This window comes from Pinus tabuliformis, chromosome 1_2, assembly GCF_031772625.1.
Source record: "Pinus tabuliformis cultivar Carrire ecotype Pingquan chromosome 1_2, CPIR1, whole genome shotgun sequence".
NCBI classification, from domain to species: domain Eukaryota; kingdom Viridiplantae; phylum Streptophyta; class Pinopsida; order Pinales; family Pinaceae; genus Pinus; species Pinus tabuliformis.
Genome location: NC_142298.1, coordinates 657,165,870 through 657,181,595, shown reverse-complemented (window position 1 = coordinate 657,181,595; position 15,726 = coordinate 657,165,870). Strand labels below are relative to the sequence as shown.

General features: G+C 40.1%; 1 protein-coding gene across 1 annotated transcript in view; it reads right to left on the bottom strand.

Annotated features, from left to right (window-relative positions):
- Positions 1-15,726, bottom strand: part of LOC149207390 (metal transporter Nramp6-like) — a 147,994-nt gene that overhangs the window by 83,674 nt on the left and 48,594 nt on the right. Inside the window, exons 7-8 of the mRNA XM_089398023.1 lie at positions 3,065-3,196; positions 2,825-2,920 (exon numbers count right to left, since the gene is read on the bottom strand). Of these exons, the coding sequence (XP_089254149.1) occupies positions 2,825-2,920; positions 3,065-3,196 (228 nt within the window). The remainder of the gene's footprint in view (positions 1-2,824; positions 2,921-3,064; positions 3,197-15,726) is intronic.

The following is a 15,726-nucleotide window of genomic DNA, read 5'->3' as shown; positions in this document are numbered from 1 at the left end:
ACCTCATGCTCTTCAAAGTTGGCTTCTCCTACTCATCATGTGGGCTCAATATATAGGAGGAAACAACTATATATACCCCAGTGTAGTTGACCCAATGGCTGAGAAGTGAATAAATTCACATGGACTACAAACAACAAAATTAGAAGTGCATTACATACAAAATAGCTTGGGCTATCAAGATGATTTGGATCACTTATAGAACAACAAAGTACTGGATGAATAAAGGACTGAAGCATGACATAAATTCAGGGCCAAAGTTCCCTACAATTACAGGGGCCGAAGTTTTCTATAATTAAAGGACCGAAGTTTCTTTCTGTAGTTGCAAGATCCGAAGTTGTTTTATGGAAGATCGAAACTCTTATTCTTGAAGATCAGTTCTAGAAAGAGACTACGTCAACCGAGAAGTTGACTTAATGGATGGAGAGAGGTTTAGGTCAAGAGTCTTGGTTGTCTCACTGTGCTTTGAATCTATTGAAAGAAGAGTTCTTGACTGGGTTTTTTGTTCTTGACTGGGTTTTTCCCCTACCTAGGGGTTTTGCCCTAACTGTGTGCCTACATCTTGTGTTCCCTTTTTGTTTGTAATCTTCATGGATTGGCATTGGTCTTAATGATAAGAACATAACAAATTGAAAATAGATATAATAAGTAAGACATCATAAAATAACGTCATAATAGAAGAGAAATCAAGTTAAATACATAATGCCCTAGATTTCTCAAAAACTTGGAGGAAAAAGTAACTTCATTAATAAGATATTAGAAAAGGGAAGTTCTAGAAGCTTGGAGAAGATCCAATGAAGTATTATAAAAGCGATCGATGGCCTTTCCTCGTTCATTCTATTTTGGTGTTCAGATTTTGGCTCAAGGAAGTCAAAGTTCGAAGGTTTCAAGCGAGACTCTCACACTAGTTTCGGTGGACATCATTGCCTTCCTAGCTAGCATTCATCCAATTTCAGTAGACATTATTGCCACCCTAGTTGGCACTGCGGGAAATCATTCAGATTTCCCATTTGATCGTCAATTACAGGTTATTGGGACAATTCTTCTAGAGGTCGAAGTGTTTATCAATTGCCAGATGTTATTTCCCTAGAGGGCCAAGTTGCTTCAGCAATTTCCATTTACTTCAGAAGGTTGAGTTTATATTGTTTTGCCGGAGCATCATTGTGATCAAATCTATCTTGGCAGTGAGGTCAAATTGTTGGTATCTTTTCAGGAGATCAGGGTCCTTTGGAAACTGAAATTATTTCTTTCGCAGGTTGAACCAGCTTATTGTGGAGGCCAAGCTTCTTAGCGTTTATGGAGGCCAAGATCTATCACTGTAACAGGCTGAATTTCTTTTTATTAGTGGAGGCCGAATTCTATACACTTGGCAGATCGAACTTGTCTACTCTGGAGGCTGACAATAAACCACTTCAGGAGGCCGAAATTATTCTATAGCTAGAGTTCGATTTCTGTCAATAACAAGAGAATGAGTTTACCCTTATCAGGCTGAGATCAGTCTTCTTGTAGAGACCGAGTGCACTTCAAATTCGGGCTGAGAGCCTTCTTGCATTTGAGGATGAGATCAGCAATTAATTGGTAGGATGAGAGCATGCTTGTTGAGGGGGGCAAGAGTTTCTCCTTGCTGGAGCCAAGTGCATTTCCATCATATAAGCAGAGTATACCGGACTTGGAGGACAAGATTATATTGCTAACAAATCTGAAGAGGCCGAGTTGTCTAGTCTGTTAGTGGAGGCAGAATATCATCATTTGGAGGGGTTGAGTATTCACATTGCAAAGCTAAGTTCAGAGGTTCATTATCTCTCATTAGAGGCTGTGTTCTGCATTTAAAGGATAGGATATAGATTGCTTGCAGGATTATTGCCATATTTATCATGGAGTGCCGAGATCTTATCATCTACAGTGATCTGACTTGTGATCAAACTGAAGATCATCTTCCTTATTTGTGCCAAGTTCTTATATTGTCCCAGCTGTTGTGCTAAAGTATATTCAGGTTCATGAGTATCATTGCTTGTAATTCTTCCCAGCAAGTAATAGAGTCATTATTTGCCTCTCTTACTTATTGCCGTTGCAAGTATTTTAACTTATCATTCAAAGTGTTTGACGGATGTTCTGTGTTCTAACTGTTTGTTAAAAGCCCTCAAAGGAAAATTTTAAATTTCTGTTGGATTATAATAGCATATTTAGCTTTGGTACATTACAAAACATGTGGCAAATATAATTAAATTAAAATAAAAATAAAAACCTAAAACTCTAATGTTATTTGCTTGGGATATGGTGTGCGAAGGCTATCTGGCACAGGATCCATTTACACGGCAGATACTATGCGGATCTGTACTCATATCTGGATCTGAAACACGGATCCGTGGATCCAACATTTAGACCCTGTGGATCCAGTAACATAGCATGTAAACAAACAAAAGTCCAAATAATCACCCTGCTACAAAGTATCATCTCTAAGACTGTTGGTTGAGAAAACAAAAAGAAAAGGAAGATAAGCAATCAACTCCATAGCACAACATGATGGCATGGATGAAAAGTAAGCCATCACTTGTCCACAGAAAAATTCAACAGGAAACAGAGAGACACTACAAGGTGCACACAGAAAACTAACTGAATAGGCAACTGACTATAGTAGGCACAAGTGAAATTATTGCTTCCTATCATCTTAAACACCATATACTGGTAGCAGAACAAAAATGAATTTCAAAATCTGTTATTTGGAAAGACAGTGCTGTGAAAGATAGAGAAAGAAAGCACAAGGAAGAAATGGAAAGGATAAAGGGATCTGACAATGTCGATTGAACTATTTCAGAACTTTGCTCACCTTCTTCGAATTAGCATGAGGACCCATCTTCACATTGTTGCTTGTAAATTTCAAAAGTGGCAGAAGAGCAAATGGAAGCTCAAAAGAAAGAATCATCTGAAATACTCAAAGTTATTGGTCAGGAGTCAGCCCAACACCACACCAGAATAAAATAGGTTCTGTTTAATAAGGGCAAAAGTTGATCAAGATCTTTAGATAAAACAGGAAAAAGAAAGGTAGAATGAGATTGGACACGCCTACCGACGATATGAGAATGAGCTTTCCTGCACCCCTGGAACCTCCAATAAGAGCAGCGATCAAGCTAGGAATTATTGCCACACACCTTGTAAGCATATTCCTAACCCATGGTGTAAAACGTAATTGTAAAAAGCCCTGTAATAAATAAGAAATAATTAGTTATAGTTTCACAAGGCTAACAAGATATTACTTTAACAGCAACAGTCTATAAAATAAGATCATTTGGCAAAAAGGTAAAAACACTCTGCTAAAATCCATACAATCTATGTGAAGAAACCCACACTAGAGTTACCTGAACAGTAAGACATGAAGCTTGTATAAGTATTAAGCATCCATACCACAAAGAGCTAGATTTCACAAGTTTGATCAATGTCACAAACCTAATACTGAAATCTAATCTCCACTGCCTACCCTAAATAAAAGGTTACATAGACGAATATATATGATTTTAGTGGATGTATCTTATTGTTGCCCTCATAGCTTTATTGGTTATACAGGAACAACCTTAGCCATTTCAAATGATTCTGATGATTGAATTATTGAAAGGGTCATAACTCATGGGAGTAGGTCAGCTAGGTATCAGAATGATAGTTTCTTCCTTCAACTATCACTAAGTTCCCCCCAGCACAAGGGTTTTCTTACTACTTATCATAAGACTAGCCCTCCCGGCATACACCATGCTCATTCATAGCCAGATCCTTTGAAGCATTACTTGTTCATCTTATATGGAGATTTTGATATTGATCCTTAGCATAGATCAATCTAATCACAAACAGTATTCATATTTCTGTTGTTTGTATAATTTTGTTGGTAGGTTGAATGAAACCTAAGTTGCAAGCTATGTCACAGGGTTTGCCGAATTTGAACCTTGAGGTTCGAAATTCGGCGAACCCAAAAAAAGATTCAAATTTGTTCAGGTTAGGCGAACCTGATAGTCGAACCTCGAATTCGAACCTGATAGTCGAACCTCAACAAATTCGAACCTGAAGGCGAACCTAAAGACGAACCTGAAGCCCAATTTTATAATTTTTAATTTTTTTTTTGGGGTTCGAGGTTAGATTTCGGGCGGTTTTTGTCAGTTGTTTTAAGGTTTATGAGAAAAACCATGGGCAGCACATGGTTTTCTCTTGTTCCACTTCCCACCAATTAGTTTCCCGCGGTGGACACTGGTTTGGCTTTATTTACCATGGTTGTCGATAGATTTTCACAAGCCAATTTCAGTCTGAGTGTACTCGCTCTATTGTGCTCAGTGCTGCCGCTGCATGTTGTATTCTCTGCAATTTCTTGAATTCAATTTCTAGACGTTGCTTGTCCCCACCGCCCAGAGCGTGAAGTTAATAGTGGTTGTGATTTGTGGCTCGTGGGTGCTCACTGCTACTCATATAGTTTTATTGATTGATTTTGATTTTTTATTATTTTATGTCATATATATATATATAGTCAAACTTAATGCCAAACCTCATACGAACCTCATTGGAAAATTCGAATTCGAATCGAACTTAATTGTTTCCGAACTTGAATTCAAACCCAAACCATGTGACATAGGTTGCAAGGGTATGTGGATATGGGTATGGGTGCTACATTTTTGAAACAGGGGATAGGGATATGATAGGCATATACGTATAAAATTTTATATTAATGAAAGAAAATACTAAAAACTAAAATAAGAGAAAAAAACATAACTGAAATTGTGTAAAGCAGCGATGCTTAATATTTGTTTTCAACTTTTCAAAATGGATTCATGATCATCATTCAAATCATACATTTTTCAACTTTACAATCAAGCATGTACTGTACATCAATTGACAATTTGACATTCATGATGCAGGATTCAGTATTATTCAACGTTGGCAATCATATGACATACAATGACTAGAATAGCATTAAACCTTATCATTCTCATTAATAGATCTTAAATCTTAAGCCAAGTTCATTCCAAAATTTCCTATAGGCATTTCCGAAATTGAAACCTCTTCACTATCTTTGTCCATGAATTCACTGCAAGAAAATTGGCGCCAAAATCTTATTTTTCTGCTTCCTTTCTGGACTGTTTCTCCATAGATAAAATAAAACATAGAGGCCCAACGTAACCTCAGCCAAAACCCCCTACTCTTTAGGGACTTTCACTGATGGGAGGAGTCCCAGTAGGAGGGAGATCACTTAAAATAGATGTGCTAGGTATAAGGCACCAAGTGATCAAACTAGAGCTCATTCAAGAGAGAGACTCAATAATGGTTCAAGGCTTCAAAGAAGCAAAATGCTCTCAAAGAAAAAACCTAGAAAAGAAGGCACGAGACCTAGGGTTTTGAGATTTTTCAATGGTAATAGGTATTCACAAAGTCAAGGCCCGAGAGAAAAGGCTTCTTATGATTTACTTCAACAAGTACCAAGCTCATACAACCTTCAAGGAAGTCCTTAAGTTGAGGGAAAAAGAACTAGGGTTTCCCTTTTGGAGCAACACCTAGGGCAAGAGATTTTATGGATGAAATTTTAGTGGATGCCCACCAAACTTGAAGAATAGGTAGCATACGCTCTAAGCTTGATGTTTAGGCTCCCAAATCACCAAAAAACATCCTAAAATTTCGCTACAAGCCCTAGATTTTTGCCCCAGCCTTAAAAGGACCAATTTTAGTGGAGAAAATTATGGATTGATCACCAATGACTTGACCAGTGCCTTGTCCTTTAGGCATATGGAGTCAAGGATGAAAATTATCCTTTCTAAGGAGGCTAAAATTGATTGCCTAAGTATCAACTTTTAACATTTACTCACTTCAAAAAAAAATGAAGTTTGATGGAGAGATTAAAGATTTCCTCCACTAGGAACATTCAATACATGTTGTATAATGAATTACATATGCAATACTCAACTAGATAGCCTTTCAAAATTAATTTTCAACAATTAGAGCACAAGATAGCATAAACTAGAAGCGATAATTCCATACATTAGAAAATTTAAAAATAGCAAATATTCAACAATAAGCACTTACAAGACAACATGTAGTATATCCATCCATCATCCAAAGAAGTAGCTCGAAAGACAATAAAAAATAGCTTCCAAATATCGAAATGCATCTAATATATCTCCAATAGCCAAGAAGGAACAAGTGTGAAAATCCTCTAAGAGGTTGAATTCCAAGTGTGATGATGATGAGAGACTCAAATGAGCTCTCATCTATTTATACATGTCCAATCAAGTCTAATATTAGCATAAAGCCCCTCTTAGTTGTCAAATGGGTGGCAATAAAACTAAGTGTGGTTATAAGCCAACCACATAGCCAATGCAAAATCATAAAGATAAACTCATAAGAGGGTCGAAATGCTGACGCCATCACTGTGTGGGCCTCTTGGAGGCGTGCATTGAGCTCTCTTTGTGCCAAAGTGAGTCAAGAGGGCTCCAAGTGGACCCCAATTTTGTGTTTGGGGTAGAAAATGGGTCTCACGGGTCTTCTAGTGATAGAATAGCTTGTATTTGCTCCAACATTGAGGGCTCAGAGGATGGTGCTAGCCCTCCCATGTCTCCATACTGAGACAAACCTCATCTGGGCCTCTGATCAACTACCAAAACTTGTATATACTGCTAAGCTAGTTGGGGGCACACTGGTCCAAGTGCATCATCTCATGAATAATGTGGGGCGTGTGAAATTTTAATTACTGTCACAGTTAACTGGTTATTATTCACCTATCACTTGATTATTTGTCTTCTGCAATTAATTGCGGCAAACACTGAATAAAACACTACTGCAACTTCATTGGAAAATAAATAACCACAGTAACAAAGAACATTATAGCCCATGCACACAAATAATGAACACCAAATTTTTGGACAAATGTCCTTGGAAAAATCTTGAAGGGAAACCAGTTCTGCATATAAGTATTTTTATTAATTTTGCAACAAAATTGTGATGGAGAAATTACAAATGTTTTTCGTAAATTAGAAAACCTCCGGAAAATTATTTCTAGCATTTCTGCAAGTCGATCTAGTCGCCTGGAAGCAATTCAGCCTCCCTCTTGCTCCTAATATACTCACACGTGTGGCCCTAGCTCTAGCAAAGTCACACTGCTAAGGAAATAACTCAACCTCCCTCTAGATTTCAACCTCAACTGGCAATATTGTCTTTCTTGTGCAAATCGATCTCTCTTGCAATCCATCTCTTTGCTCTGACAATTTGTCCTCCTAGAGAAATTCACACTACTAACTAGGGTAATTCACACCCCTCTCTAGAGAAATTCGCACCACTAGAAAACAGGCCTCTCTCTACAGAAAAATAGATCTCCAAACATCTTTGGAAATCACTGTGATAAATTCCTCCAACAATCCAGTCTCCAAGCATTGTTGATCTCACTCTATTGATGCCCCTATGCTGCCTTTGCGCCCTTGCTATCAATGCAACATTGTGTTTCAATGTGTTCACCGAATGCCGCCATCGATTTCCTCTTATAATCTCTCGTTGACGAATCAATGACAATGATCAAATCTCAATCAATGGCTAAGATCATCTTGACCCCTTCTCATGACTTTTCTAGAAGTCACTAGAGGAAAATCGATTTGCCTCCATTATTTCTGATTAATTAAGCCATTTCCTTAATTAGACTTGGGAAAATTAATGAACTAGCTAATTAATTCTAATCAAAGCCTTTTCCTTAGAATTTTTTTTCTGGGTATTGGAGAAAATGTGTTCCTTAGCATCATAGACATCATTTGAGACTAGAACACCTGTTTGAGCTACATAAACTTGTCTCTAAAGAAGATGAATCTTGCCTTCCCCAAAGCCTTCGCCATTATATATGCTACCTACTCATCTATGGGTATACATTGTAGCTAAACAATCTTGCGCTGCACACAATCCCTGATGAAGTGGTATCCAATGTCTATATGCTTGGACCCGTCGTGAAACACTAGATTCTCTAACAACCTGAGGCAACTCTAATTGTCACAATATATCATCGTCGTCTCAACCCTATGACCAAACAAGGCTACTAGCAGCTTCCAAAGCCATATAGCCTCACATGTAGCCATGCTCGCTGCTGTGTACTCTGCCTCTATAGGACTCAGTGCCACGGACTTATGCTTCCTGTTGTACCAAGAAACAACTCTAATCCCATGCTGAAGAAACACCCTGAAGTGCTTTTCCAATCCACTATGATACTTGCCCAATGTGCATCAATATATCCAACCAATCTGACACCATCACCTCGAGCATACCTAATTCCATACTCGATAGTGCTACACAAATATCTTGATACATGTTTTGTTGTTGTCCAATGCACTCTAGTCGATTCCACCATGAACTGACTGAGAGAGTTTACTGCATAGGATATATTTGGTCTAGTGTTGACCAAATACATGACAGAGTTTATCAACTTCCTGTACAAGGTGGGGTCTACATCCTTTTCCCTGGATGCATCTATCTTCCTCCAATTAGTGATCATGGGTGTAGACATGGCTTTGTAATCTTCCATCCCGAATCTCCTTAGTTCTTATGTGGTTTGTTAAAAGATCATAACGGCCTATTGAAGCAACTCGATGATAAGGATTTATGCGCCCTACTCAGTGATGTTTGGGCAGTGGTTCTTATCCATATGATAGTGGTGCTTGGTGTAATATTCCAAATGGAAATATACTGTAGATAACAAAATCAATGAACTAGCTACAACTACTAAATTCAGAAATGCATAACCATACACATTTGAACACGAAAATATGGGCAAAAACTCCGAGTCACTGCATTGGTTCTGATAAATATGAGTACAATAAATGAGATCAGTGGAACCTGGGTTTGCTACAACAAGCTAAGAAAACCCTCAAGTTGGAATTGTGATGCCCAAGTGTTGGAATGACTCCACCAAAAACCTCTGTGCTGACCCAAAAAATCACTACCACTACTGCTGTAGGTGCATTGAGATTTCGACCCTCAAATCTACTCCAAAAAGTCTGCAAAATTAAATGTAGGCTCTCGACACCAGCTCCAACAAAACTCAAAAATATCTCATGGACCCAAGTGATGGAAATCATCCCGTAGTGAACTGCACCCTCCTCTAGTGATTTCTGCTACTGGCTACTGACTGGAACACTGATTTCGGCCAAAAATACTACCCAAATTTTTTTGCAAAATTAACTCATGGCTCCTCTCACCAAACCTACAAAAACCCATAAAGGGTTTGGTTGAATCCAAAATGCCCCGGTGACCCCCAAGAAATGTGTGTGGCTCCAACTTGCTGGCAAAACGCCCTATAGAAAGAATCTATGCATCTGTCTGCTCTAAATTGATGGCTGGCCCAAAAGATGACAGCTTGTCCTCCTCCACCATGGGCTCAACATGAGTTACAGACTGCCCTTCCACGACTAGCTCACGTCCCTATATGTTTTCTCCATGTTGCTATAGGAGGCTTTTGTCTAGGGATTCAGTAATGGCTTCGGATACCTCTATGTCTCCTGGCACCTCATCTAGGGACAATACCTGATCAACAGGTGGTTCTATAGGTGTAGGCTCTATTCTCTCCACCAAGGTGTCAACTTGTTCTATCAAAGAGGTCTCCAACAATGGTGACTCCTGCACCACACTAGGTATATCGATGTGCTCCTCACCATATTGTGTGCCCTTAGCATCATGCTCAACCTCCTCCTCAAGTTCCTGATATCTAAAGCCAGGTCTCCACCAGCAAAAGCGACCCCTGGTCTCATCCTCTACCTATCCCTATCCTGCCTGAACCTTTTGAGGAGATCTAGTGCCCTGATTTTGTCGACTTTCCCCAAATGGTGTAGATGGTCGTACCCCCACAACCTGCGCACCCCTAGTGACTCTGCTATAAGGATGAGGGTGGATCTCGTCTATCACCTTCCTCAACTGGGCCAACCTCATTGTTCCAGCGAATTCCACCTTAGAATTCCTGCATATTGAATCTTCCTTGAGCCATGGGTTGTGTTGTCGCCCGGATTGTACAAGCACCTATGACAACCGCTCAGGACGGGGGCTGTCACTTTGATCCCCACTCGCTCTATTCTACATGTCTCCCAATAGCAGGCTATGGGGGGTAGTCCCTATGGAATGAGGTGAAGGAAAACAAGTTGGAAATCAACTTGTTTGGGAAACACGGATGAGTTTGAAGCCCCAACCAGTTTGCTGCTTTCCTTGCAAAAAGACATTTTGACAGATTCAGATGTGGAAATAAATATACTTACTTGATAGGATGCTCCTTCTTCTTATTACATCCTTGATGTTGATGATGATATAAAGGATTGAAAACTTCTCCTTGATGAAGGTAGTTTTCTTCAAGAATGATCCTTGATCCCACAGGGAGTGAGATGACACTACCTTTTGATCTAGCTTCCTTTGGATGAATAGTCTTCAAAACACTTTAACTTGAGTAGATGTAGGGTTTTGGCCTTCTTTTCTTGATGGTGATTTCAATACTTCTTTGTAGACTTCTTTGATCTAGGGTTATGATGCTTCCTTTGACTTCAACATGATCTTTGCTTTGATGCCTTCCTTGAGATTTGATCCTTGAGTGTCCATTAATAAAATTCCATTCCTTGACTTAGTCACCTTAGCTTCGATACCATGTTGAGAAATCTAGGGCATAGCAATTAACTGATTTCTCTTCTATTAGTAATTTGTTTGTGAGTGCTTTTTACTTCTTTAGATTAGGATCTTCTTTTACTTAGGTTATTAGTTTTCTTCTTCATCAAACAGCTACCAATGCATAAACCATAAAGAGACAAGAGACACAAAATATAGGCTATCATCTAGGGCCAAAACCTCTCACTCTTTGAGAGGAAAACCCGAACAAATTCTTCTTCTTATAGAGATTCCAATTGACGAATACCAAGACCATGACCTAGACCCTTGACCAAAATGACCTCTCCAAGACCAAGTCAACTTTCTGCAATTTAGCCTTCACTTCTCCAACTCATATCTGAACTTTTCGGCCTCCTTGACTATAGTCTTTGGCCTGCTATAGTAGACTCTTCTTTCTTGCACGTGCGACTGATAAAGGATAAATTTTGTCCCTTACTTCTTCACTTTAACTAGATAGGAGCTCTATGTTAACTCGGCATGAAGCATAGACAACATTCTTGCCTTAACTCAGATTCTCAATTTCTGCAATAGGGCTTTTCTGCAATATGTTTCTGCCCTTACCTTTTCTTGCAAGTGTAACAAATGTTGCCCAGAAACAGACCAGTAATCTATTCGATCTTCCCTTCTTTCCTTCGCTTGGATGTAGGGCTGCTATTTTCTCTTAGATCGAACTATTTCGCACCTTTCTCACTTGGATTATCTTCACCAAAATCTTGTCTTCAAATGTGGATTGAGCTTCCTATTTATAGTGATCTGCTCATGAATATAAGACGACTTGACTTGTAGACTAGGCCGACATGCCTTTTGGAGATCATCTGGATGCCCACTTCTTGGAGGAGCTTGAGCTTGGTCTTGGAGGGTCTCTTTGACTCTTTTAATGACTTACATATATTCTAACATGCCCAAGAAGGGTCCTTCATACATGACAGACTTAAATTGACTTTTATGAATAGATGACAAATCCTAAGACTCACAATGGGAATTGTTGACCATTACATGTCAACGACCCATAGCAGTACACCCCCTTTTTCGCAAAAGGGATAGCGCCTGATCCATGTGTCCGTGTCGTCCAGCTATCATCATCAACTTGATTATCATGTTATAATGTAAACCCATTTTGCATATATGTAATGTAAATAATCTCAACAAATCTGTGTCATGTATGTAATTGCCTAGGTAAACCTATTTTTCTAGTAACGATCTACACTCCGGGAGGTTTTTTGTCTCACCGATCCATTCTCGTATGGTCGGCAAAGTTTTCCTTTAGCCTTACCCCAAAGCTGAAATGAATTTTGTCACCAGGATCTTAGGCTAGTCCTAGTGTTATAGATCGAGTCTGTGTAAAAGTGATTTGGGAATAATCCTGACTATTTGGTTAGGTTATTTTATTACAAGTTGCTTAGTCTGTTGGATTATATTTGTGTCGCAGAAATGGGTAGTCTGTGAGGGTCTTTTTCATATGGGTTTCCCCCTTGTGATGTAAAAAATGTAAAAAATCATGATGTAAAGTGTCATGAGGGCTAGAAAAATAATTTATCCCCTCATAGGTCCTAGGTAAATTTAAAATTTCCAGAGGTAAAATTCGTGGATCCTTTAAAAAATTAAATCTTAACAGGTCCAGGGACTAAGGTTAATTGATTATTTTGCTAAATTTTATGCCTTGGGTCCTTGGGGTTAGGTCAAAGTCAAAATTTTGAGGAAATTAATGCAAAATTTTAATTTTTTAATTTATTAAAATGCATTTAATTGAAAAATTCGAAATTTCCTCAATATTTAAAATTTCGATGGATAAAATTAAAAGAAATTTTGATCCTCATCAATGGTCGAGATCACTTTGACAAGAATCACTCGAACTAGCCGTTGGAAGATTTATCTTTAAATAGGAGGTCATTTGTTAGTTGAGATAATTCGATCTTGGAGTCGTGTGCTAAGTGAAAGCTCTCTTATAATCTTTTTTTTATGAGCAATAAAGGAAGACTTTGGGGTTAATTTCTGTTGGTGTTACTTTTCGTGAAAATGTTGTAAGATGCGTTATTTTCATGCATAGATCTCCTTTTAGCCATTGATGATAACTTTATGAAGAGTGATTTAAGCACAGGTATCTTGTTTAATCACTGGGGTTTGAATGGTAATTTAAGTTCTGAATATAATGGCACGTATCTCTATTAAATCTGAATATTATTATCATTTTCTCGCTCTACGTTAATGGTTGAATTGAGTTGTGCAGGGAATTCTTGATTTTTAGGTCATCGGGAGTTCAGGGAAGTTTTCAGTTGGACCAACCAACTCTCGATTAGTATTTTCTGAAGAGCCCAACTTGATTGAATCCTGGGCTTATCATAAGAAGTTTCATTGTTGATGCATGAAGGGTTTTGAGCGAAGCACCTTCGTTTAAATTTAAAATTTCAAAAAAAATTATGTGCCAAATTGATAAATCTGGATTTTAAGAGCCTCACGTTATCAGATTTGGGAGCAGAGTTGGAGTCACACTCGCCAGATCTGATAGATCTGCTACTCTTGTGCATAGATCTGTAAAAAAAATATATATTTTCTGACTTAGGGTTTCTGTGGTTTCATTTTTTTTGGTATGTTGGGATTCTGGTTCTTTGTATTTTCAGGAACAGGTTGCAGATCTGAAGGTGAAGTTTGATTTTGAAGCCAGATCTAGGCCCTAGAGGGTAAGATCTCGCCTCAGAACCATCTCTTGCAAAGGGTTTTAATTTTTTTTTATCTCGAGACGATTTTACAGGGGTTTCAAGTAATAAATCTAAAGCAGAACATATAAATTTTATTCAAGAAATCTCTGGAAAATTTTTAAGGGTTTATTGGGCTGCTATTTTCTTTTCCTGTCCACTGCCTGGGATCTTCAATTTTTTCTGATGCCTGAAAAATTTCGAAATTTTTGCTCACAGCCTTTTGTTGTTGCCTGCAGAACCCTGCCTACAGCTTCCTCATTGCTCCATCCAAAATGCAGCTCCATCTCGTCCCTTTCACGTCATATCTTCTGCCTTCATCGCAACAAGACCTCCTTCAATCCTTACGCTATCCCTCATTCCACGTCCAATCTACCTGAAGGAATGCCCAAACCTGCGCTCCTCATTTCCCTTGTCCGCGTGAGCTTATCCCTCCTTCGTCCCTCCTCATCAACGCAGCTCCAACTTTGCCATTCCCTCTCTATCTGCGTCTTCACTCCACGCTATCCATCAAGCTGCCATCTACGCTGCTATCCGACCTGCGTTTCTCCCAAACGCTGCCTCGGCCCTACAGCTTTCTGATCCCTTCTTGCTGCTATCCAAACCCTCTCCACGTTGCTCCATTCTCACGTTTCTCTCTCCCACGCGTTGTTCCTGTTAGCTCTGCTATATACATTGATCCTCGGAGGTTGAAGGCAAGCTAGATCCTCGGTTATGCTCAGGGAAAGACCTATAATAGCTGTCCTCCTCTCCTATTCTTTTCCCCTTGCCCTCCTATGATCTCTATTTCTCCTGCTTCTCGGTTTAAAAAAAAGCATAGTAGAAGGCCCTCACTCCTAAGCTCGAACCCTCATATCATCGTAACCAGGTGATCTTGCGCCTTCATCGCCATAGCCACCGTTTAATCGCAGCCGTTGATCGCACCCATCGCGTGATCTAACAGTCCCCGCCGCATTCAAAGAACCACCCGCACGTTTATTTCCTCCACCGATCGCATCCACCATCAGATCCAACGGTGATCGCTCGTTGCTTACCACGTAACTTGCCTGTCTGTTTCCGCCGTCCGATCATTCACCAAAGCGATCGGACGGTAGTCGCTCCTCCTTACCCCGCGAACCGCCCGCGCGTTAGCCAGCGGGGAAAGTGGTTTGCCCCCGGTCCCATCCGCCATGCGTCGCAGTTCTACTGGATCGCAAGCCCATGTACGAATACTGCCCGACCCCGTAAGCGGTGCGCAGAATACCGTTTACCACCCGCTTGTACCTTCCCCACTCGCTATCGCTCGTGCACCTTTGCCGTCCGATAGCCGTTAGATCTGCCCACCCACGATCCGACGGCTCGCGTTGGTTTGACCCGCTTCTGCCCGATTCTTCCCGCCGATAGATCTCCGCCGTCCATTCGAGATCCGACGACCTACGACCATCTTCCGCCTCGCCTTCCCGATAGCCCCTGTCGTGCTGTCTCCGCCGTTGATCGGTGTAATCCGACGGTCCGCATCGTTCCTTCGTTCACCCTGTCCACCTGCCATGGAGTCCACACTCCTTTGACTGTTCTGTACTCCCGAAGGACAACAGTGGTCAACTACCTGTACTCGGCGCAATTAATCCTCAACCACTGCATTCAAGAAGCGGAATGGCCGAGCGAAAAAAGGACCAGCCTCGAGCAGTTAAAGCATTTATCAAGTTATGGAGCCTGTTTCATGTCACACTCCACCTATTCAGGAAGGACGGTCGAGCAGCAGAAAGATCAAATCCATTCATTGTAGCAGGCAGACTGCACCAAAGACTCCATCAGAGAGTTAAGGTGGTTGGTGGTCGATTATGACCCCTCCACACATAGCACAGCAGAATATCTTTGTAAACAAACTCTATATATACCCAACAAACAGATGTAATCAGGGTTGATGGTTGTAGTTTTGATGTAAGGTTCAACTTCTGGAGACTGTAACTATTGTGATACCTGCAGCGTCTAGTCTTCATTTTCAGCTAATACAAGCTTATTTTGTTGTTAATTGCTCACTTTCCACTTCTTCTCTGTTCCAGGTTGTGCCTGTTATGTATTTTTCATGTGCTCTTGATGTTTAGCATTAGAGGGGTTGTCATCCCACCTCTGTGTTAGAATCTAGTATGTATCATTGAATATGCTATGCAGGTTTCTGTTCACTTAGTGCCAAAGAGCTGTCATCCTGTCTGTGCATTAGGAAATAGATTTGCAGACCTCTTTATTGGTTGCAGCCGGCCATCACAGGGTCCTGTGCATCTGCTGGTGTGGTCAGTGTTCTCCATGTTCACCTAATCCTCAAACTGTGAGCAATTGGTGGTCTAAAGCCTTGTAGTCTGGGGGTGTTCACCCATGTCTGGGGTTAAGCATAGTAGAAGTGGTTATCTGGCTTGAA